General features: G+C 31.6%; 1 protein-coding gene across 1 annotated transcript; it reads right to left on the minus strand.

The window, feature by feature from the left end:
- Positions 1-519: 519 nt before the first annotated feature.
- LOC131849325 (failed axon connections) lies at positions 520-26,013 on the minus strand. The gene is made up of 6 exons (XM_059199365.1): positions 25,549-26,013; positions 6,146-6,281; positions 5,240-5,442; positions 4,438-4,575; positions 3,426-3,701; positions 520-3,177 (listed from the first exon to the last, which is right to left on the minus strand). Exons 1-6 carry the CDS (start codon positions 25,846-25,848, stop codon positions 3,103-3,105), a joined length of 1,128 nt encoding a protein of 375 aa, XP_059055348.1. The 5' UTR covers positions 25,849-26,013; the 3' UTR covers positions 520-3,102.
- Positions 26,014-27,936: the final 1,923 nt, after the last annotated feature.

Here is a 27,936-nt window from a genome sequence, read left to right on the forward strand (position 1 = left end):
CAGAGTTATAACGACGTATCGAAGATCAGTCAACTCAACGTGCGTCATAACTCTTTGCAGTGTTACTCATTTGGTAGATATATATTTTAATGGCGATAGAATATTACATTGAAATACTTAAGAGAATATTGTGTCCACTGAAAGCTCAGTTGTGTATAATTATGGCGAGCCATTACTAACTAATCGAATATTACTTAGTTTATTAATATTATTGACACATTAATTGAAAACCACAATTATTATATATGCGGATGAATTTGTATGATTATATAAAGAACATAACTATGTTCAAATCAAAAGTAGGTTAATCATTTTCTATTTTATTATAATAACATAAACATAGACGAATGAAATATACTTATTTTACTAATATTATAATTATGATTAATTTGTAGGTATAATAGACCTAACTTACAACAATACAAATTGAATCAGAATAAATCATGTTAAGTAAAAGTACCATATAAATTACACACTATGAAGTGAGACAATAAAGACAGGAGGCCTGTACGAATCATATTATAAATTTTACTTTTACACATTAATTACCAAGGCATGGACCAAACGTTGTTCTATGCAAGTCAATATCCGTAGATCCTTTTCTTTATTTTCCCGACTTAATAATTATGTAGCTTAATGAGAGCCGAATGTGATCAAAAGATTATTGTTTTAAACCTAGTCTTACTAAAGTACGTATACTACCACTAAATGTGCCGCCTGCGAATATCTCACCTCATCTCATCTCACATACACCGCTACACACTCTCATCGCGTCACATCGTCTGGTCACGTCACGTCACGTTTGGTCACGTTGCGCGAGACGCGTAGGTTTACCATGTTCCGATAGCCACAACCTGGTAATGTTCATTTTATGTGCCTGTAGTGTGCATTAATTACCATTAAACCTGTAAGTGAGATTGTCCCCGACATGATGTTGCATTACACTGAAACAGGCTTTCCAATGGATGTCTTGTAATATTATTACATCTATAACTATTGATTTGGTAATGTAATATTGAGATATATATACGAAGTGAGGTTCCAAGCGAGGCGACTAATATGTGCCCGCACTGGAGTACAACCTCATTTCCTAAACTATTTACTTTCTTATTATTAAATCCTTATATCTGAGACTAATGGCAGTGATGGTCAGCAGTTGTCGGGAGGGACTGAGTCAACCTTACCCCAAGAACATGAAATCAAAAGTCTTACGTCAAATAAAATTCTGCTCTATTTTATTTATTACGAGTAACTGGTTATACCTACGAGCGGAGCGAGCCTTATCTTCTCCACCGCGTCGTTCTACACACGCCTTACACTAACGAAACGTAACACGGTTTACGGTTACGTACACCTATGTCTATTTATTAACCTTAGGATAAGTTATCATTTAAATGATATTAATATGTTATAATTTCAGATCTCTAGGCTTACAGTTATTATATTCTAATGTTTATTAGACTGTAAGGATGTTGGAAAAAACGCAAACGAATCAATATGACCAAACGCTGACTTAGATAATAACCAAATAGTTAGACGAACACTAAAGACTTATGAAGTGAAGCTCGTGTATTCTATGATTCATACAGAAAAATAAATGCTATGATAGTGTAACATACCCTCAACTGGACAGATGAGATGGAGTCTTAAGCTTTTCAAGTAATGTACGAAATTGGAATGTAATTAAGTGAATTAGTTGCTAAAATGTTATAACAAGCCTGTTTCAGTGACTAACGCCGCAAACAATTAAAAAATCGATGAAAATTACTTTTGTTACTCTAATTAATCAGTCAAACTATGTAACAATTTTCCGAGAGCATTGACTCGAAAGCAGTCTTAGTTGAGTATTTGGTAAAATAATGTATAGTTGAGCTCAGACTGTGTGCAAATAAACACATTCCATACCACTATCAGAGTCACAAAGATGAAAACATTTAACCCACAACTATTCCGTATCACTATTAAATAACCCTTGAATGCAATACCGAAATACCTTGAAGACATAAATTTTATTGCAGACAGATATAGCGATAGACTTTTGAAGTAATATATAGAGAATAAACACACAAAATTGAATTAATTTCGTACATACAAAATTTGAGTATATTCGTTTCTAAATCTTAACAATACAATATAAAAATTTTATGGACTATGAATTACATAATTACATGAAAAACAGTCTTCCAGGCTTTCTCGTTTATCAAAAATTTGTAAATTGTAAATTTTAATTGTAAAAACCAATAAAATACAGGAATCTCAAAAACATTCTTTTCATTCACACCAGCTCCGTTGCATACGAGCTTCAAAATTTCCGAACGCATAATACTTTCAATTATTTACTAAACATCAGACAATTTTTGGTTTAATTATACCTACACTTAAATTTTGTAGCGTTACACATTTCAGTTAATTAGGGCGCTAGGGCTAATATAATATAATATAATATAAGTGCTAATTGCCCACAGTCGTAAAATAGACGTAATTAATATAAGTTCTATTCTCATTACATAAGATTAATTAAAATTAATATCTTGGAATTATCTCAAGAAATATTAGATTGAAAGGAGTACTTTTCTATATATGACATGACAATATGCATTATGAATTAAACAGTTTTATACCATTATATTTATGCTAGTTAGAATTTCCTTCGAATAAACGTTTACCTAATCCTGTAAGTACCCTAACAACCAAATTGCCTTATAAGATATTAATTTTATTATTTCACAATTTTCAAAATAAATGGTTACCTACATATTAAGAAAATAATTATACCAAGCATTTTAACAGATTCATAATACAATCAATTTTACAATAATCTCAGTTAATTACGACAACTAATAGACCTCTATGACACTTTCTTAATACATTAATACAATCGAATGAATTTATACTTCAAATGATAATAAATCAAAACAAAACGCGTAATCATTATAATAGACGCACAAGCATCAATAACTGAAAGGAACGGGAAAGACAAATGGATTTACACGCTTATAATTTACAGAATCTATTACGAGTCTGACTCTTAAGTGTATAATTCAACTTGTATCCTAATGTAACTTGCTTATCAAGTTCGAGCGCCGCGTCATTATTTGTTGTTTACTTTTCTTTTTCGTTGTCTTTCTCCTTTTTATCTTCGGGCTCCTTCTCCTGTTCTTTTTCCTTTTCATCGCCCTAAAACAGTAAAATAATGGAATATAAAAATGTTATTAATATACAGTAACTTATTAACTTATAGCGTTCTCCAAAAGTTAATTCTAACTTACCTAATAAAAGAAACTACTTTCGGCAAGTTAGTGTGCATAAGTTTGAGAAGCATAGTAATTTTAGATTCTACTTGATTAGCCATTAATATCAAACATATATTATTGACTAGTCTAGCACACACACAGAAAAAAAGATGTTGTGGAGTCATAACGTACCTTGCCCTTTTCCGGCTCGTCTGGCAGCGGCTGTTTTTCAGCAGGCCCAGTGCCCTCCTTGGTTTCTTTGACCTCCTTCACAGGCTTAGGGAGATGTGCGTTCAGGTCAAGAGTAGTACAGATGTCATCCCAGTCGAGGAAAGCACGCTCCTTGATGCGGGAGACCAGCCCAACAAGATTGGGGAACGAATCATTCATCGCGTCTCGCAGGGGATGAGCTACATCCTTGTCAATGAAGTGCAGTTGTGCGAGATTTGAGAACGCTACCACGTCCAGCTGTCAAATAGATTTTCCCAAGTCAGACAATTGTATAATATAAATACCTATATGTAAGTGTGACCTAGCTATGATGATGAAATAACTAACAATTATGTCAAAGAATATAGAATGTAATATTATTTAAGCTAGTATTCACCAATTAGTACCTACATACATTAATTTTACCAAGAATAACGAGTAACACGTGGGTACAGTTCCGAGTTTTAATATTACTGACAACGCCACTTGTAGTACGAATTGTTTAGTAAATTGTACCAATTCCTATTGCAGTTAAAACTCTGCTCGACGTGGTAAACCCCGGGCGACGTCAGCGACCTGAAGTCCTAGAATTCTAGATAGCAATAGGTCGTTGCGCATGTGCTTTGCATTTGGTTTAAATAGTTTACACCTGTTGACCTATTTGTTACCTACAGCCCAAACGCGGGGGTAGCGAGTGGAGATTTGTTCTCTCCTATTCGCTCCTTATACATCATACTACTAATAATAGTTGGTTGATCATTTTAACATAATGGTTATTGTTATTATGGTCGACATTTCGAATACACAATCAATAAACATAACGAAGCAAAGTACTATCAACCTACCCTATTCTTTCTTTAGTTCCATTTCGATTATAACATAAGTCTATAGTTGTTATTTTGTAATTAAAATTTCATTAATTAACATGTAATATGTAAGCCATCATAATGCCTTAAAAGATTCACAACAATTCTCTAAATACATGAATACTCACCAGAGTAGGCTCATCGCCAAAGAAGAATGGCCTATCAGAGAGCAAGTCGGAGAGTACGCGCAGATCATTCTTGCCGAATTCTAAAATCTCATCCTGAGAGTGGACTCCAATACCATGAGCCTTTGCCTTCTTCATGCCCTGTAACAAATTTTACAACATATACTAACAAAAGTAAAAACATATATGTACGATATTAATAATCAAACCGCAATATTCTATTTGCCTGTTCGCTCTGTTAGTCACAAAATCAATTTAATAATAAAGACAATAAAATTATTATTCCAGTCAATATAATAAATTTTCCTACAAAACCAGATAATTGGTATTCATGTTGTATAATTTCTTGGCTATAATTAAGTATTGCTAAATTTCAAATTCATCTACAAAATATATAGGATAGACATTTGTAATTAGAAAGTTTTTTAGAGAAATCATCAAAAACATACAAAAAGTGTTATGCGGTTCGATATCTAAACAAAGGAACAGCTATGATGTCAGTATCTATTTCTTTTAGATATGATAAATTATTGTACTCCCTTGGACCGATAGGATTTATTAATAATTTAATTGTTATACCTAATAACTATTCATAAGGAAAACTAAGGAACTCTATTCCTTAAACTTTGAACACAACATCCTTTGTTTAAATTATTAACAAATTTTGTAATAATTGTAATTTAAATGAGAAATACAAATAAATTTTGATGTTTGATGTAACAATTGTCTTCTGGAAATATTTATGTAAATTTTAATAAATACAAATAATATTAAACATCATTATAATATAAACATAAATATTTACCTTACGCCCAGATGTAAACTTGTAGCAGAAATTTAGTATAGGATTTGGCAAACGCGTATTCAGGGCATTTTGTAGATTCACTTGGTAGCCCTTGATGACACTATCCGGATACTTGGCGCGCCACCAGAGAATCACCCAAGACAGGTGATTTTCGATCATGGAGATCATCGCGTGTGCCACAACTCGCTGTTCCGGCGTCAGTGCTGCAGGTACATAACAAATAGGTTAACAGGTGCACCTATGTAAACTAAATGCACATGCGCGACGACCCGTTACTATCTAGAAATCTAGGATTTCAGGTCGCTGACATCGCCCGGGTCCGTTCTACAGTGGTGTATCTGGAAGCTGTATCGACTATATATTATACTAGCTATCCGCCCATGCTTCACACATTCGATGTAGATATAAAATAAAACACATTATACATATAAACCTTGAATCAGTGTACTATTAAACAAACTAAAAACAACGGAAGCGAAGAAATATCCAATGATTACTACATACCAACTCGTCAAAGAAATAGTTCTTAATCTTTTAATTATTTCAGGGCGATTGAGTGATTAAAACATTTTTCTACACTATTGTATGTACAGTATTCGTCAATATAAATAAATTCTTATTTTAGAAAAATGTTAACCTATAAATCAATTTTTCTAAGCCCCTGAGTTGTTAAATCTTTATTGATTTTAGCGAGATTATAAAACCATTACATAGTATAATACAAAGTCGCTGTCGCTGTCTGTCCGTCCCTATGTATGCTTAAATATTTAAAACTACGCAACGGATTTTGAAGCGGTTTTTTTTAGTAGATAGAGTGATTAAAGAGGAAGGTTTATATGTATAATACATAGATAGGTTTATATTATATAGAAACATAAATAAAATAATAATATAGTAAAATTTAACCTGCATCAAGATCTTTGTTATATTTCTCAGAAAGCTCCTTGATAACGAAAGCACTATCAGCGATTTCTTCGCCATTCAGCTCCACAAAAGGCAGTTGACCTTTTTTGGACCGGAACTTGGCCTTGTGATCGACGTTCTGAAACAAATATATATTTACATGACATATAAAATATTCAATTCAAATATTCAATTCTAGTACTCTGAGGGAAAATATAAGAAGTGAAGAGAACAAGCGAAATAATAAGAATAAGACCGATAAGGGTTTTTTTTAAATAATTAACATTAAATTCATGATAAATTATACTTAAAAATAATATAGGTATAAAATATAATATGTTGTCCAAAATTTGGTTATAATTATTTAATTATGACCAGATTCAATCATAGCCCAATTTTAAGGCATGGAAATAAACGTAGTAGAATATTTCACATCGTACGTACGTTATACATGATGTGATGAATATAACCAGCGACCCATAACCCATTGCGAATATTATTTCATATCAGTACTAATCTGTTAATTAATCACACATTGCAATATTAATTATAATATTTAAAAAAAATACTGCTCATACATTAGTTTATAAAAATAGTTAATTAAAAGTTCGCTACTAGGGCCTTTTATAATTACAAGCACAGCTAAGCGCCAAAATCTATACATATAATAAAAAATGTAAACGATCGCTGTCTGTAGGTACTTAGAAAATATATATCAGAAAAACAATTTCTAGGAGACTTTACCGACGTAACAAAAACCAAAACAAGGATATTTGTGGGCGTTAATCTCAGTAACCACTTAACCGTATTGGGTGCGATTTTCACTAATGTATCGTGAGCTTCACTTCAAATTTACTGTAATAATCTATTACAAACGATTAATAAACAAAAAACTAGTTATAAACCATTATCGCACCACGGGCACGAAGTCGCGGGCTCAGCTATTGTACAATAAAACTTATGCATCAATCTAACGCACAAAGGATGACCATATTTCGCCGGACTTCACTGTAATTTAAAAATATTTCAAGTAAAATCCTTCGGATAGTCATAATTTTTAGCGTTTATGCAAATTTTATTATTTCCTCAGTGGTTTAGCGATTTCGCACAACGCTTTACTTCAGATGGTCGCAGGTTCTATTCCTCGCACAACGCAAGCATTTGTATTCATGTGTATGATTGTTTGTAATGTTCTGGTTGTCTCGTATGGTTATTATGTATGTACTTACAAAAAAAAAATCTATCCGTTCTTTGGTATCCATAACACAACCCTGCTTGGGACTAGATGGCACTGTGGAAATGGAAATAAAGTCAGTTGCAGCATAAATGCAGTCATGTAAGGCTACCCTAACAGATTAACTATTAGCTATCATTTACACAGTACAGTGTAGTCTCATTAGAAGGCCCACCTTCATGTAGGAGGATTACTGCCTGAAGGGGGTGGTGTATCGGCGCTACCGTATCAAATTGCAGACGTCAGTACCGTGACCACACAAACAATGTAGTTAATAGTTATATTTTATTATTATTTCATACTACCTGTTCCCGCGACTTTAACTTTATTTTTTGCGTGGAATTTAACTTTATTTTTCTAAAATAAAAGTAGCCTAAGTTACTCCTTATTACATCAGCTACCTGCCAAAAAAAAGGTCCCGACAAAATCGGTCCACCCATTTTAGAGATTAGCCAGAATAAACAGACCGACAGACCGACAGACAAAAATTAGAATAAATATTTTTTTGGTATATGTACCGTATATATATATATATTCATATGCATGTAGTAAAAAACGGTTATTTCAATATTACAAACAGACACTCCATTTTTATTTATATGTATAGAGTATAGATGTATAGATGTGTGTTATTAATCTATAATGTATTTATATTTATAATATATATATATGTCATTAGTAGCCTCAATTAAATAAATGAATTAAAGAGTACGTGAGGAAATGAAACATTAAAGTTCCCGGGTTAAAGGGGATTGTTAGTAATGTGGATTAAGACCATTGCAAACAATGTACCATATCAGATTGATTTCCACGTGGTTCCCTCTAGAAACCGTCGTGATAAATTCATGGTGGATTTACCAGGATGGGCTAACCGACCTGACATCATGATCATCTTATCATATCGTGTGCCACGCCAGTATAAACTGCTAGTACTGGCGGTTGCACCATTCCTTTATCATCCATAAGACAAAAATATAAGTTTTAAGTAGCATTTAAATTATTTCAGTTTGATGTTACAACATCTGAAATGTTTTAGTCTAGACGTGGATGCTTAAGTTAGCAAAACTTTGCATATTGAATTTTTACTTCCACGTGGCAACAACAGGTTGTCAAAGTAATGAACTTTATGATAGTCGCAGCGATTCAAGTGTTGTACGAGAGTGGGCCGTGGCGCGACTAACGGGCAGGGGGAGCAGGGAGAGATCGCGTGTCATGGGGTGGGGGCGGCGGCATCCCAGCCCGGCATGATTTATCTGACCGGGTTGCCATGCCAACGGACTCGAGACGAGCGCAAGCTCATTGCACGGTGCGGGGAGCAGCTGTATTGATTTTGACAGACGGAGTTCAGCGGCCGGTCAGCGTGTCCCCGCCCTGCACCCCACAACTTCACCCCTGTTGTCGTCGGTCATTGTGATGCCGTATTACGGAAATTGGATATTAATATACTAACAACTTTTAGTATAATATAATATCCAAAAAAAATTATGTATATAAAAAAGGAATTACTTCAATAACATAACTTGACAATTACTATATACTATATATTTAATAATGCACGAGGTCAGATAACTGGGTACAAAAATACAAAATTAAAACGAATTATGACCATTATTAGCATAATAAAAATTAAGTATTGAAATGATTAATAATGTTCATGTAAAATTCATGTTTTCATTGAAACAAATAAATAGAAAGATTACCTATTATTATTATCCAATAATATTTATTATTATAGGAACAACCGAAACAAAGAAAATATAAGACTCATCAACAAAATATATTTTTAGTTAGTTTCGGTAATTAATATCCCTTGTGAAACATTATATATTGTAATTCTGTAGCATCTTCTTTGCATAAAGTTGTAATAAGTAGCGTTTTAACATTAGTGCGCCCAGATATATTTTAGGTACAGTAGGTGGCTGGAGGCTCGCGGCCGGGCCCGGCGGTGCGGTACACCCCGAGATGCGGGGTTGGTCGATGGCCGGGCTCCGGGCGGGGTCGCGCAGGCGCCCACACCTCTCAGGTCGAAGCCCTCTCGGTTGCCGACCCTCGCGTCTAGGCGCCCGTTCTCCGTAATGGGAGTGTTCCCAAAATAGATAATAATTTGTCAAATTTTACGAAAATCGATACACTTGCAAAATTAATCAATAGTACTTAACACTGCATAAATAAAAAACAATTTAGACACGCAATTAAAATGGTTTTATCACACCCATACAACGATGAATAATAAAAACCGCCTTCATTGTATGACTTTAACATTGTTTTCGTTTCCAACATAGCAGGTTTGAGCCCCGTATTTTGCAGACGTTTGTATTCACATTGTCAGAGTATGACACATTGCTTATTTCAATCAGTTGGTACGAATACTACTTCTGAGTTTAGGACTATAATAATGTTCATGCGCAGTCCTTATTAACTAAAATTATTACAGTTATAAGAACTAAACTTATTTGTTTCATTTGTGACAAATTAGGATATTATTTTACTAATATTTTTCATACAGGCTCTTCTTTTTGTATCAAAGAGCAAGTACCTTAGTAGCTTTTGCATTACTTATCACTTACACCTGACGATTTTGATAGTATACTGGCTACTTAATATAAAAAACATAAGAATAATAAAAATATACCTATAGGATACTTACAGCTTAGTTATATATGTATTTTTTAATTCAATTTACATTCTTAACTTTTCCCCCTAAAATACAGAGCGCAAAGATATCAGTTATCTAATAGCCATAACGCAAACTCTACTTAGCTTGGGACTGCGCTACACTTAGATTGTGCTGTGTGAATGGTTCTGGGTTATTATTATCATTGACCAAGATTTCGTGTCAATTCCCTTAAATTAAGAGTCTCATCATTTTGCATCTATTTAAAACCCATTAACCATACTAATAATATGACATACAAATTAGATTTCCCTATTTTAAAACCGCTTGTTACGACGAGAGATGAATTTTATTTTGCGTCCTTCATGACGAAGTATTAAAGTTAAATTTATATGAACCAGCATCAAGGCATTAATTTAATGTAGGGATAGATTGACATATCTAAATTGACGTATTACTTTCATAAAATACCGATTTATATATAATAAACCGATTATTACAGATTCGGAAGAAATCGTAATGCTACGTCACCTATTTTTTTGTTGGAACATACCTTAGAACCGAAAAACAAGGTTCTCAAAATGTTTGTAATTTTTATATAAAAATTAGTAAAGTGTAATTCTTTGTAAACAAATGTCGCTTAATATGTACCAGCAACTAAACTCTAATTAACAGCAAATTATAAATAAATTAGTGTTATTTTTTTTAAATCTATTATTTAATTATGTACGGGTAACATTCTGTATTTAAACAGATATTGCAAACAACCCCACGCAAAAATATTGCAATCAAATACATCCGGTGAGAAACTAAAATAACAAATACACATAAAACGCAACAAAGTTTCCAAATTATACATAACACGTCTCGTCACGTTCCAGTCGGAGGAGCTTTAAATATAATATCAACAGCAGGGGCGAGTTTATATTTTGAGTAGAATGAGTATAAGTAATTTTTGTATTTGCGGGATGTTTAGAAAGCCGTAGGCGACTAGCCAAAACAACCGATTTTGTCGGTGTTGCAGTACCTAACATACTGGCGGCTGACGGCAGCGGCGTGACCTATGTATAGCCAAGTTAACAAATAATTTTAACTAAATATTTTAAACAATGTCTGGAAAACCCTGCACGTAATGTAAATATTTATTTTAAAACAGTGTAAACTTAGTATTTTAGAAAATTATAACAACTATACTGGTACAAGTGTTACTATGAAGGAAATCTTAAAACTATGGTATTATTGGTCTGTGGTCTAGGCGCTGCATAATTTAAATTATGTCTCTTAAGCACTGACAACATATGGATAACAAAAACAAGATTAATTAGTGGGTTTAGTTAACTGAATACAATGCTTGTGTACATACAAGTAGCATTGTACTAGATGTTTAACGTACATACACTAATCATGTAAAATAACGTGCAGGTGGAAACAACAGAGAATCAAAGTTAATTTTTACGATGTAGGTAGGTTACTGTTAAGTATATCACGCATTAAGTGTAAACACTGTAAATACACAATGTGTTCCCGTTACTTAAACAAAAGTATTCTAAGAATAATAGTCATTGTCCGTGGGTTGCAATGTTTCAGGTATATAAGATATGAAACTTGTAACAGCTATGCGCTTTAAAAAGAAAAACAATACCACAATAGAACTCTTTTTAAATATATAGTAAACTGTAAATAATAAATTAATACAAAGTATTTATCAATTTGAATGTATTATTATATATATTTATGCAATATATATAATGCAACTAAAGCAGCTACGTAGTACACCGAAAAGTAAAAACATAAAGTTATAGTAAAACAAAAATAGCAGTGTTTTTGTTACAAATAGTCTCTAACGCAAGTACTTTAAAGCCTAAACAAAAACCCAAATGTTACACGATCGAGAGTAATTGAGACGGATGAATAACATTCCAGTGTTTGTATACTCGGGTTTGGGTGGAGTAGCAGTTTTCTTAATCTCAAAAAACATATTTAAACATTATGAAATTGTGAGTGTCCCTCAAACGCGAGCAACGGGGATGCGTCCTTTGCGAGCGTCCGGCAGACCGGCGAACCGCAGTATGAGCCCATGTAAATTTGATGAAAAATAATTTGTTTCATTTGTTAGCTGTAAACATACTTTTGTAATGGAAATTACTACTATTATTACACATTAATAAAATTAGTACATTTAATATTACATTGTCACAAATACTTGTAACATCTATTGTTTAACACGCACAGCATATTTCATCAAAATTTGTTTATTTTATCAAAAGCTTGACTAGGTTTTGATAAACTCATTCATAATAAAACAAATATTGATGCAATCAATGCATAACAAATGTATAACTATCGCAAATACTTCACAAACATGTGCACTGGTATTGTAGTAATCACAACGTACTAGCTTTTACGCCAAGTAGAGCATACTATGTAGAACATATTTGAATTTTGATCGCTTTGGTATGCCTTTATATCAGTCACATTACGTGGAAATCTTAGTATAAATGAAATTATTCCGGGTATCGCTATAACTTCATAAAATGCCTACAACAAAGTTGCGAAATGTGGGGCGGAGGCTTTGAGCTTTGTATTCTATTCTATTTATAAATAATATTTATGTACAATATTGTATATTATAAAAATACGTGTATTAAATATACATGTATTTATAAGCCTGTAGCTAGTTAGCTTATGAATTCTGCTGGATTCTCCTACATCTAGGCGCACGAATTTTGCACGGGTTTCCTTATGGATTTACCATAATATTTTCTTTTTACTTATGGTACAGGAAATAAAATTGGGAAGTGAATATTATTTTTAAAACATTACGTTCATTTTTCACTAATATTTTATAACTTATGTATGGAAATTTAATTAACTTACTCTCATTGGCGAGTCGAGACAATGTAATGGACGCTCCGTACTCACCCTGTAGTAGACTTCCGGATGAAGTTGAATCAATTATCGCCAAAGACGAAAACGTAGAAGTTCTTTAAATTCCCGTATATAATCCGCCACTTTTTAACACAAATTAAGACAAACCCGCTGAAAATTGTACACTCATAAATTCAATAAACACCAATAAGAATAATATCTATTAATGTTGTATCTATATTGTTGTTGTTTCTACAGATATCGAGGTCATTTTTACAGCGATGTGTTGGTATGGATTTATCTTACTTGTTGTTGCATTGTTCCATAATTTATGTGAGTGTTAAATATAAATAAATAAGTTATAAGTTCATTTTGCAAACAACAGTGGACAGACGATGTGATAAGGGCAAGTGTAACAACCTTGCCGTGACTCAGGCACACCGGAATCCATGCTAGCTCGTTTACCTCCGCCCGTTTGCATTCAACTTTCTTTCCAATTTTCAGATCTTACTTATACATATTTCATACGTCCTTACAGCACAACCTCGAACACCATCATTTCTATCAAGTGTCATTAGTGGTCATTACTAACAATACCGTTTTCGCCCTAAATAGTGACTCTGTGCTAACCTAACCTAACCTAAACACTCCGCAGATGTCAGCTCGTTTAGTCGACCACCTAGTTCCTCCAGGAAACCATCATCATTCGTTCTTAATAAATTTGTCACGATAGGTTAATTGACCTGACCTCATACTCATTTTATTATCCTCCACTGGTACCCCCCGCAAGCATGCCGATAGCGCCGACGGGTGCTCTATTTCATTATCGTACATTACAAAAATCGCTCTTCAGAGTAGTAGCCTCAAAATTAAAAACTTGAAAAATAAGTCGCTGGAATATATATATATATATATATATATATATATATATATCAGTATATTTTTATAATATACAACACAGTTTTTATATTAAGGCGCTATGATATACATAGCACACTTAATATATAAACTGTGCTGTTAATACTACATTATATGGATATATATACATATAATAGAGTACATAACACACAATATAAGTAGGAAATTCAATAATATTAAAAAGAGGAAACTTAAGACCTGTAGGTTAGGAGTCCGAGTGTCATTACAAAAAAAAAATACTAACAGTAACGTATATGTTATTTCGTTTATGCTGACGACGCGTCTGGTCTAACCGGATGAAGGTGTATTTTCGCGAATAGGACTATTATTATTGTAACATCTTTAAACATGGGTGACATTCTTTTTATCACGGGTGACAATGAGTAGTTATTATTCAAAAATTCTGGAGCAACAATTTGAAAGCGTTTATTTATCACACAGCTCATTATGTTTTAGATAATTCGGTCAGGTGCTGCGCACGTATGAATTTGCTAGGGCCCGCATACGGATTGCGGTTCGTCATGCACGTACAAATACGTGACCAGTGTAATATTTAATTACATATTAAATTATTAGTATTTCAAAATATTATTTTCTCAACGTTTTCGCAATGGTTCACATTTCAAAATACTTTGATGACTGTACTATGTAAAAACGGCAACAAAGGGTCAAATGAATTAGTTATAACCACTGCCTTCATTTATTACATACCGTAAGTATATAATACATTACCTATTTTGCATATTACAATGTAATTTATAATAATCACAATGCAGAATGATAACTTTACCGGCTCTTTTCGATAAATCAAAGTTGTGTCCTTGAAAGTTATGTATAATAAATTAAATTAATAGTTATTTATATATAGCCGTAATGTGAATTTAAAACGTAGTATTTATTTTATTTCAATCGGTTTACAAAAGTTATAATCTAAGGTTATCCCGAATAACACAGGTAATGAAATGGCGGGTTCAGCTGATAATGATTTAGGAAAAGTATGAGATTTCGATGGCCTTACGCGACAGCTACAAAATAATGTAAATACGTTTTTATTTTCTTTGTATTTCATTTAAATTATCCAAAGTAATGTATTTAGACAAAGTATTTATAACCATGGTCCAGGTTGCATGGTCGGTGTTCAAGATAGTAAGCAATTGGCTTACTATCTTGATTACTACAACTATCCATCATTTCTACACCCCTGAAGCCATCATCACGTAACATTCCATTTTCAAAAACAGGGACAAAAAGAAACGATGGTAAAGACGGACAAAGTCACGCTATATGGTTTCGATTTTGCTTTGATATAAATTATTAGAAAGATATAAATTATTAGAAATAGGTTAATACAAAGTCTTTTACAAGAAAAAATAAGTATATAGTGACACTATAATCGAAACCAAATATGTCACGACGACAATAAATGAATCATAATTATATTATGGTTGTAAATATGTACTACCATTGTACGCAAAGTAAATTGAATACATATCAATCATCAAGAATGTTTATTTGAAATATTAATACACACACACTTGTTAAAGAGACAGAGAATAAATTCTTTTTAAAAATGACTATTATGTTTTTTGTAACTAGTTTATATCATTAATGTTTTACTATAACTTACAAACGTACGTTTAACTGTAGTTTTATTCGTCAATGTGAAATACAATTGATCATCGCCTTTTTAACCAAGTCTTTACAAAATATAAGTAATATTTAGTCAAAAATGGTATAAAGTAAATGGTATAATATAACAGTCTAAAATAGTATAAAGAAAAGTGCAATAAATTGTTCTATATGACGCGTCACAGAGATAAGCTGGTTGGTGCAATTAAAGTCAATTAAGATATAATGGTCAGCAATGTTAGGAATGTTCATGTGACTAGGAGCAAAGAACAAGAATTCATTACAAAACAAAGGTTTCGAAACGGTGTCTATTTTATCATTTTTCAATATGTCATTTCTGTAATAATGTACAGTGTTCTTTTATAATAATGCCAAATGTTATGGCTTGTAGAAGAATTTCGTTGTATTCTCAGCAACGGCTAAGTAGAAAGCTTATTTAATTTCCTGAAATTTTTAGATCTACAGTTCCTATTATTTCATATTTTCATAGCAGAATCTACAATGACGAGATATAATTTTTTAATAATTTTCACCGTTAGTGACAACGTTTACGGCAACATATAATTAAAACGCGATCCGGTATGGTATAAATTAACTCACTAAAGCCAGTCTGGTTATATTTATAACTAAAATCAGATGAGTCTTGATTTCAAAAATAGCAAACCCCTTACAAAAAATAAATAATACTTTTTTATATCTTATAACTTTTTTATATATTATATTAACCCATTATATCTAAATCGATACCAAATTCAAATCTATAACATTAATATGTAATATATTTTCAGAAAATAATACAAATTTATTTTCAATACATTACCCAGTTACATGATGTTGCTTTCTTTTTTAAATGATTAGACAAATGTAATCTCAATTAATTGCTATTAAATATATGTGTATATGGCTATACATTTAATAATCAAATTAATTAAGTGTATATATTAAAAATTATAACGCACACTTGTAAGTGTAGTGTGTGTGATACAAACATTAAGCTACTACCGCACTCACGAGAAAGTGCAGTCGGCATACCGTAGCCGCATGATTTCATAGCTCAGTGGCCAATTCGCTGCTGCGGTTTCTCGGTCTTATTGCAACACATGTCAAGTAATGCTCCTAATAGGACTAATTAAAAAAAATATAGTTGAGGTAACCACTTTCTATCTAATTAAAAGTCTAATGATTGATGAGTTAGTGTTTCCGGCATACTTTGTATCAATAGCTAATCTTTGCTACTATGCGTTTCTGTGGTTAATAATGGAATAGAATTGACTAGTACTACTGGTATACGCTGCTCAGTAGATGTATGCTCTAGTAATATGCAGTACACATCGAGACATACATATATTATACCTATTCCTTTTCAGTTATATCTATTTGATAAGTTTTGGTTTCACTTTTCATTTCACATTAGGGTCAGGTCTCTAAGAGGTAAGAAACCAGCAATCTTGTTATTCATTTAAAATATCAATAAATATGTTAATATTTTTACAACTATGTAAATGTAATAGCTAAATAAATGTCAATAATTAAACTTCAATTTCGTAAAGATAAATAAATTTTTACTAGTTACATATCCCCAATATGTATACATTAACAATATTTGACTAGCAATTACGAAAGTTGTATCTGTCAGACAAAACTGCTGATCGATACGCTCTGAATCAATATAGTATTACGATATCTTTAATGAAGGGCATGCAGTAACGGTGCAGGTGCTAGTTATTTTATAGACGACTGCTTGTGCCGAATACGAATCAGTGGGTTTGTTAAGTGGCAGTGGCATTAAGCAACGCTGTGTTACTTCCGTCGTACAAATCTAGCAGCTGAGGGCTGGCACACGCGCGACTCGGCCGACATACCACCACCAAATATGTCAGCGAAACAAAGTTCCCTGTTCGAATAATAAACTCGTGCTAATGCGTCATCAAGTCAGTTAAACGTTTTACATTCGCCCAATACTTTGTCGTGCTGGGTTACTGATTGTCTAACAATATTATTTGTTTTTTTTTTCTAAAAAGTTAAAGGTAAAAATTAATTAATGACAGCAATAGTGGTATAATGCTATTTTTTAATTTCTATAAAAATTTCTCTGAACATTAATTCCATTATTTTTAGATAATCGGGAAGAGACTTTGGTTCGTTTGTTCGTTTGAATGTTACATTTTATTAGAAAACTAATTCATAATTTGACGACTCAAAAATGTTTATTAAGTTTACCATTCCGGAAGACTAAGATCCTCATGCTTTTTATCCTGTAATTCACACATGAAATGGAGAGCCCATAAATCGAAACATCGAAACTACTGAAAAAGTTGAGATTAAGATATTCACCCAGACGTCTTTTTCCCAAGAATATGCATATGTGTATTTATTAACTTAATAATCTTCTAAAAAAAAAGATTAAGTGTCATAATTTAAAAGGGATACCAAAATATAGATGGATAGTATGCGTCGATAAGAGAATATAGAAGACGATTAATAAGTAAGTTTTTTGTTCTTTTCCCAGAAGCCATCTATCGATATTAGCACTGACATATTCCAAATTTAATGTTACTGCACAAAAATAGTAATTAAATACATTATTCTTTCCTATATAGTATCAGTGCCATGAGGTACAATTTTTCACATTGCGAGTTATTGTCGCCCAGTGGCATAGGACGCTGGACACCCGGATGAACATAACTAAAACTTCTACTTTGGCTCAAATATTTTTGAGAATCGGTAGTAGGTATGCATATGTGTAAATAAATTTCCAATAAAAACTATATTGATAATATTAGCTTGTATTGTCGTCTACAAGTACACGTCGCTTAGTAACTATTTAAATAAATATATTTTAAAAATATATGGTCTGTATATAGTTTACAAAATCCTTAAATAAATTATCGGTGTATATTTATTCCATTTCATTCTATTTTCATGTTAAAGCGTGATTGAATAAATAACACGGCCGCAACATATTGTATTTACAAACTCAACGATACGGAACGTGATGGAATGTATAAAATAAGAAATAATTCTAACAAAATGAGCTAAGTGTAGAGTAGTGTATATTTTAAAATTAGATTGTTCTCTTTTCATATACTTTTTATACTACGAACATTTATTTTCATTTCGGTTATCGATTACTTACACTCCGTGCAAACATATAGCATACTAGTAGAGGCCGCGACTTCGTATTCCTAAACTATTATCTTTTTAATTGGATTGGCATAAAACACACACAAAATTTTATGTATTGCTTACTACATTATACCTATTAAAAAAAATTACACCCAAATCGGTTGTTAATCTGTTTTGGAATATAACTTGCTGAAATGAAAAAAAAAAAACAAAAAATTCAATAAGTGTTTTTGGTTACTACGTTGATATAAAATAGTTCCGCGATAATAGTTTTTCTCAATTATATGGTTCAAACATCCAAAAAGTTTTTACATACTGTCAATTTGTAATGTTAGACAATACTCGTAAAATAGTAAAGAACTATAATAATAAGAGTCCTAAAGAAATACTCGGTTTAAAGACACGCCACGCGTATGCAGTGAAACTTGTCATTTGCACGAATGCGTGCTCATGTGACGAAAGAGTAGTTCAGTTCAAAAGTATTGATGTACAAAATTCAGAAGGGTTTGAAAATTTGTTTAACCATTATGAATGTTTAGTAAAACAAGTATTAAAGTACTAATATTTTAGAGATCGCTGGTAGGTATGCATATGTGTAGGTAAATTTCCAATAAAAACTACGTAACATTAAAATATTATTAGGTTTCTAATTTCAGTTTGGGAAAGATAAATAACAGTTTTCTACAACACTACAGAAGTTACTCTGTTACTTAACTAAGAAGGTCCCTTTCTATATCTTAAGATATAGTAAGTAAGAGTTAGATTGATGACTAAGCAGAAAGTTTTATGCCGAATTCATAAGAACGCCAACAATGGCATAAAATATTCTAGGTACTGTACTGCTTTGTTTTGTTTTCTTTTCTGTAATTTCATAATTTTAAAGCGATGACCTCAAAGGATTGATATTAGTGTGTAATATTGAGATCTACATGACCGTGACAACTCCATTAATTGCAAAGTAGCCATTAAAATAGCCGCTGAATTGGAAAATATATTAAATAGCATACACATAGACAAATAATACAGTACAATTAAACGAGATCCTTCCATTTTGAAATCTATAGAAATAAACATCATCACAGCAATCGTAATAAAATAAACGTATGGTGAGATGACATCATTATCGAAAGTGTTGTAATGATACGGGTGGGGTACGAACGTATTAGTTTTATTAAAGTATTATTAATGGTGTATCCTATGTATGTACAAGGTTAATACAAAAGGGCATTGGCCGTAGACGGATACCACGCGTCCTACAACTACACCCTTCCCCGACGCCGGTGATTGACTACGTGCCCGCGCAACAAATGCTAGATACGGGCAAGCTTGTTTGACGACCAATTTAATAATTGTGGCTCATTATTTTACAACCGGCTTTAAAGAGTAATTCTCAATTCAACTGTTAATACAGAATGTGATAAATATATCGTGTAACATTCAATAATGTTTTTTGGATGTTACAGGATATATTTACTAATTCTAACGAAATATTTCATTAATTCCGTAAGCTTAAAGTTAACTTTGTGAAACTAAACATATATAAATTTTATTTACATTTGATTATAATCTTATCAAATTAAAATAACTTAAAAGACGTGAGTGCAATGTGTTATTAAAACCAATCAAGTGATTTATGAGATAAGTCTTAAGCTCTGCATTGTTTAATATCGCGCTAAAGCATCAGTTCAATTTTAATGAACGAAAACGAGGCACTGGAAGTTTACAAGTCTTCTTCACTTCACGATAAACCATTTAAAAAACGCGGAACGACGGAAACGATAACTTTGCTAGTTGTAAATAATTATAACTACTGAAGCAGCAAACGCATTGCATGCGTGTATACTGGTGGTATTTGTACTTTTATTACAAAAGCCATAAAGAAGATATGAAATATGGCCAGACCTATGCAGTCTGCCTCACCTAGTCCCTCTTTCTAACACAAACAATCTAGCAATTACTTAAACAGCCCGCTCCTCTGTCTAGTGTATGTAACGATCCTTACTTATTGTTGGCACTAATAGTTTTGTCGTATATCCATATTTAGTTACTTTACACATGCCACAACTACTGTAGTAGTCCTGCAATGGAAATGTTAATATAAGCGTAAATTTTATCCGTTTACTTTTAAAACTAGCAGTTTACTTTTATAACATATTTAACTTGTTCTGTTTGTAGCAAAATCGTGAAAAAAAATATATATAAATATCTATTACAAAATTGGTAAGTCTACTTATTTATATTGTTTTTGGTATAGCAATCAATATCTCACATAGATGAAAGCAGTTTATTATAAACTTATTCAGAGTTTCGTATCAATGTATCGTTAATTCACATCATGATAGTGATCATCCAAAGGTGAACTTGAACTATACCTACCACTACCATCTATCTATCTATCTTTTTGTAGCTGAAATAACACATATTCTAAATAAGGAATATTATATTTTCATAAACTGTTTCATTTACTGTAACATTGCATATTAGGACTGTAGTATGTATTGTATGTATTATAACATTTTTTTTTTTAAATATAAACATATTTTTAGGTTATGTTTATTATTTACCAACAGATGTCCGTCGTCAGTTTCTTTATTTTTCCATTCTCGACGATATAAAAAACTGATTGAAGTACTTAAGTGTTTTACTTAAGTGTACGAGTATTTTCTTGCGAGGTAACATTCCCGTCAAACAACTAGGTAATGCGTCTAATAAACAGGAAATTGCTATCTAGATTACTTGCTTTCTTGCACGGTATAGTATACCACCTTCTTGAATCTATCCAATAAAATTATTAAAAACAACGAATAATAACGATTATAATCAGATATACAAATCATTTTCTCCATTACATGGATGACGAAGTGCAAGTATTCATCGTATCCATTATGTCCACGATGAGTTCGGTACTCTAAATTATCCGAATTTAATATGAAGATGGATGTAATAATAGATAAATGGCAATTATGCAATTTTTTATTTAAAAAAATGGTGAAAACCGGTCTTACTGGAGTCTCACCATAAACTTTAATTGTCAATGTTTTTTCAACTTCATTATCTTTATTATGGATCTATATAGGTCAAGTAAAGTTGTTACAAAAATATATTGCAAATAATCTCCGTGTCCTACTCCAAGAGCATCCAATGTAAATAATAATAATTAAAAACAAGCACAACTGTACACAACATGACTAATATTTATGTTTATCATTAAATAATTATTAATATAGCAGTTACTTACTAACATGCCACGAAGACTTTTTTAAAAACATATAAGTCAATCAAAGACGTAATTTGATTGACTTATATGTTTTGTGTACATATAAGGCATTTCGTTATAAATTACAGGAGCGTTATAAAATACACTTTCTTACATTAATGTAATTTTACATTGTATCACGCATAATTGATTAGTATGTCGGGGTCGTATACGATTTTTTTATGGTTCATATAAAAAGGGCACATTAAAAAATATAGTTAATAGTATAGTTTTTTTAAAATGCGGTCTATAAGTGTCCCTTTTGGGCAATCTACTAATAACTGTGATGCAAAGTTTTTGATATTTAAAAACTGTCTTTTTAAAAGCAATTAAACTCTTTTTAATGTTGTTACTGAATAATTATATAATAATTGACATAATGATATGCTGATGGTGCTCGCGACTTCGTACACGTGTACTTTTGTAAATCACCATCTATTATTAGATTAAATAATCAATAAAATTGAAGTCGACGTATTACTCAATTTAATGCTCCATTTCGAGGGTATTTATTTCAAGTTAATTTAGTCTATATGTTGACTCATATTTACCAACATAATTATATATAATTTCTTCAGCTATTTTGATGTGACGCTTAACACGAAGAAACAGATAAATAGACAGTTTTTGTATCGTCACGACTTTACGATTTTATTAAATGTAATTATTAATATTAAAGTGTTTATACACTTTATTATTAATATTACATATAATATAATAAAAGAAATATTAATCATAGAACAAGTTAAATAGATATACCAAAACTATTTTAAATTTAGTTTGAAGCTTTTAAGAACATCCTTTTACGATCTAAATCCAAAATTCTATTGCTTGCAATTAATCATGGTAACACCTACAATCAATAGTTTTTAATAATTGACAGATAATGGAGGCATTTAATATGATCAGTCTTAAGTGCGAAAATAGACATCCCTATGGATCACACCACCGCACTGCCTCGCAAATACAAAATAATTTTAGTTGAAACTTAGATATACTGTATCAATCAGATCAGACAATCAATCAATAGCTTGCTTGTCTGTTTAAAGAAACCGAATTACACATAAGTACTTAATGAAATAAAATACAATAAACATGTGACTATGACCTCAAGTCAAGTCAAGTCAACAGGGACTGAACAAGATGCAAAACTATGAACAAATTATTGAAATGACGATCTTGTAAATTAATGTTGTAAGTATATGATCATAAACAGCCGACGTAATAAAATATACAGTAATTTTGAGTAAGTAATGTGAACTCATAAATACATAATATTAGGATATAGCTAAAAATAGAAGGCAAATAAAAAATAAAAAGAACGTATACACTAAAAACAAGAACACTTAGGTTGTCAAGAAACTATGTCAGCAATCTTGAAACCAATTACGATCGATCGACATTGGAATGAAAAGTTTCGTAACTTTTGATATTCTTTAATGGTACTTTTAACTCCACGTATTAACTCATTTCATTGTCATTGAATAAATCCACCGACATTGTAATAGATTTATGGTATACCGTATAATTGTATAGTGTTTACAAACAACCTTATTAATACTGACAATGAAACTACCCTAATAAAATAAAGATATGCTACAAAAACCATTACAATAATAAAATTAATAGTTTCCTTTTAAAATCAATCATAACTTTAAATCGAATTCTTTATTTTAGTTTGTATACACCAGAATTATGTGTATTGTTTGTGTGATACTTCTCAATAAACGTAGATACCTATCGAAATTAAAAGCATTACATAGCATTAAAATCAGTTCTAATACAGTGTGTACAGTTGCAGATCGAATATTCTTATAATGTATATACCTACATTATTTGGATACAGCGGTATTAAATTAGATGGTAAGGTTTTATGTAATTAGATTTTATACGTTCCGACTACTAAATAAGGCTATTTGACCACATTCGACGATTTCGAAATGTGTTACAAAAATAATTATATTGTTGCTGTAATATTTACGTATTATTGTAGGGCACTTGTCTTAAATAATATGTTGATTTCGAAATTTGAAGGGATAAAGCTTTTGAAAAGAAATTATTTTTAGGGCCTTGGATTATTTAAATGAACAAAAATACAAAGCTACTTTATATTTGCATATCCAGAATGCAGACAAAATTAACAGCAACAGTATAAGTCAATACTGTTAAAATTGTCGAATCGGTTTCATTGTTATTTAAATACAACGCAGTAATAAACGGACGGAAATATATCACATAATAAGGGTGCTTTCTAATAGCGCTTAACTAAACCTATCGGGATTAATATACCATGTCACGAACCTCCACACGACTCTCCTGGAAACCATCATGTTGAATTTCTAGTGAATTTGTCACGGATGGGCTACCTGACCTCATGTTCATCTTATCATCCTCTACAGGTGCCACGCCAGCATAAAGAGCAGGCGAGAGCACCATTTCATCAAAAAAACAAACCTATCATTACACAATTAAACATAGGTTAGAATATTTTATTTAAGTAACATTACATGGATACATATAATATCGATCGATACCTGACAGAACTCTCGCGGGAGAGGCCGATGTCATACTTACCAGCCTATATCTTGTTTCTAAAATGTTATCTCATTTTTATTTTCATTTTATTTGTTTCGCAAAGTTTCATATATATTTATATAAATTTTTAGAAGTTTTCACTGTGGGACATACATTTTATATTATACATAATTTAATAATTATATTTATTTATTATGTGTGATGTCATGTTAGTACCGTTACGTAGTTCACCCTGCATGTTACTTCGCTTATTTAATTCAGTTAATAATACCAAGGGGGGTGACTCCTAATACACCCCGTCTACGATCGCTCGAGATATAATTATACTTTTTCCAGTTGTAATGCTAGAAAAAGTAAATAATTATTGCAGAATAATGTAGAAACACTATTTTAATATTATTCTGAAATCATAGGCATAAATTGAATGTTTTAACATGACCAGTGAATGAAGTGGAATGCTTTCATTCAACTATCTTCTATTATTTTTTTTTTTAACTTTGCTACGTAAATATATATTTCATTTTGAGATGATAAGACATATATTCATTTACTAGTTCTAAGTTGCTATAGAACATAATATTTTACATTTGCATTACTGAAATGTCGTAAGCATAATTTACCAGTTTTCATATTCTTATAACAACGTAGGTAGTATAATACATGTATATGTAGAATATAATATTACCATAATTATTTTTAAAAATATAAATACCCTATTTAACTGACTACGAAAATAATGTATATTTTTTGGCATCTATGCGAAATCATTACCAACATTTAATAAAATAATATCAAAAATTAATTCAATTTTGAAATAAAGTTACAATGGTATTAAAACTGTCAATGAATTAATTTTGTGTAACTTTATATAATACTGAATTTCTTTTTTCTTCCTTTATTTACTTACAGATGCTTTGGCCAATTGTATTACTGATATTTTATTATTATAGAAAATAAAATTTTGGGCATGTAGGTAATTATTCGCATATTGCTATTTCGCGAAGCCCAATTATTATATAATAAATAATCAGTTAAAACTAGATACAGAAAATTAAAAAATATATATTATATAAATCTAAGTAAAATTAAAAAGCTCGGCAATCGAAAATATTACATACGTAATATGAATGTAAATAAAAAATATTAGAATATTTACGCAAGCAGGCACAGTAGTACAATAACAAAAGAATGCGTTATTTATATGGAAATCATTAAGTAACACTTACCTCGTACTTGATGCCGGCGAGACGGAGCCATGTTTCAACTTTCAAGCAGTACGGGGATATCGACGGTAACAAAGGAGTTCTCGAGAACTGATACAGATAGACGATGTCCTTTTCAAAATTAATTTTATGGACAGTTAGTTTTGGCTGGGCAGGTTCAACTTTCTTTTCGTCTGCCTTCTCTTCAGCCTTTTCCGCAGATGCCGGCACCTCTTCCTTTCCATTATCTACCGGTGCGTCCTCCTTGAGTTCCTTTTCCTTTTCTGTGTTCTCAGGAACGTTGTTCGCTACTTCTGTTGCCATGATTATAGTATATTCCTACACAGTACTTTGTCTTTAATTATTAATACACGCACAGGGCACAATAGACGACCGACTATGTGACTCGATAAATCTACTTCGCTACCGCCAAACCAAAGTGCGTAATGAACGTAATGAATTTACCGACTGCCGCGCCGCCGCGCCACACCGTGTCGCATCCGTAAAGCTTTTTATTCAGTCAACTGAGTAACTGGTTGCCAGGCAACGCCTTCATATCCACGCCGTGCAACAAAATGGCGGCTTTTGTAATATCAAACACATGGCAATTAAACAAATATGAAACATTTTATCTATTATGCACTTTGAATCATTATTTAATTAATTCAATTTTAATCTATATTGCAACATATAATTCAAGATTAATATTAAAATAATGTAAAATAAGCGTGAGTTTCAATTGTCATTCCACAGGCCAAGCGCGCCAATTACGAAAATAGTCATGATAACCGAGGATAAGTATTATTTTCTATATAGAACCATAATTGTATATCATGGTATAGATACTTATTTAAAAAACCCATTTTTAGATGATCGTTGGTGAAAGTTGATGCGAACATTATTTTGTGCCCTCAATAGAATGTAAATCATATATACATTAGATTACCCACTGCTCAAATAAATATATGGCGATGTCGGGTAGCTATTCGCCAAGAAAATAAATTTAAAAAAATGTCTATGATAATCTATACTTTGATTCATTTATATCATGCCTATGTATGTACTTGTGTTTGTCATCTAATTTTTCAAAAGCAACTAGGCTGATTTGAATTACATATTTATTGTGAATATTTCAATCGTTTCCTGGTTTGAAAATAACCGTTAAAATAATGGACCCGGTGGGCATCCTTAGGCTACGATAACCGTCAAACCATCAGATGGGCTTTAAATTTGTTTGCCACCATTGTGGTGTAGGACGAAGGTGATGCCGCTGTCGTTACGATACCAAAGGACCCTGCAATATATTTAAATGAAATTTGGGTTACGGTCAGTATTCTTGTAAACAGCATAAGGAATTGAACCTTATGCTGTGAAGAATGAATCATTACTTTCGAGATCCCAAATGTACCAAAAAAACTGACTGAAATCCAATTCCATATATAAATATATATGTTTATATTGTGGATCCCATGATTGTCCTGGACAATGGACAACATTAATTTTTGGGCGATTTTTATTGTCTAGCTAGAAAGAATAGGGTAGGCCTAACTGAACGTCATCTGCCAGGTCCGCTAATTAACTAAAGTTTGATAGTCTAATCATGAGGGAAGATTTTAAATAATAAGTTAACTTTCCTTAGCATCAAGAACGAATAAATGACTCAGAAGAGGTCAGGGCCCCTGGGTAAGAACCCCATGTGCCCTTGTAATTAAGGTGGCATTGCCCCCGCTTATGCAAGAAAGAGGTCAAATAACAGATATGAGTCAAACTGTTTAGTAATGTGCTCTAGAAATCCTGAAGGAACATACACTAGTTCTCATTAAATTTAGATAGACATCATTGTTAAAAAGATCAATACTAAAATCAAAATTCGTGAAATTTGCACACTACTAAGTTTAATCATTATCAAAAGATCTTTAATAATTTATTATTTTGGCTTGCAAGAAGTGAAAATGCAGTTATAGCATTTTCAGCATTAATGAATATCGAATTAAGTCAACAAACAGGTCAGTATTGTACTGAAATAGCTTAGATACTGCTAGGCTTTCCAATAAAAGCAATCTGTCTCATATAAATGCAAAATATTTATTACTTATTTTAACAATAAATTACATTAAAAATTATTATGAAACTAATGGTACTTAATTTATTATATAAAATACATTATCAATATAAAACTAAATTTATTATTATTATTTAGAATTATATTTCAACTAATTAATAACATTTTGGTGTTATACATTGATATAAAAAGGGTGACAAGTGCAGCTATGATAAACGTGTAGTAAATATGTTAACTGCTAATAATACATTTAATTTAAAATACTTAGGAACTCTAGCATGTGATGACAAAGACGACAAAGAAATAAAACGTGTATATATATATTTGTATATATATATAAAACGGACAAC

Source organism: Achroia grisella, unplaced genomic scaffold, assembly GCF_030625045.1.
Source record: "Achroia grisella isolate CSIRO2021 unplaced genomic scaffold, CSIRO_AGI_Agris_v1 utg640, whole genome shotgun sequence".
NCBI classification, from domain to species: domain Eukaryota; kingdom Metazoa; phylum Arthropoda; class Insecta; order Lepidoptera; family Pyralidae; genus Achroia; species Achroia grisella.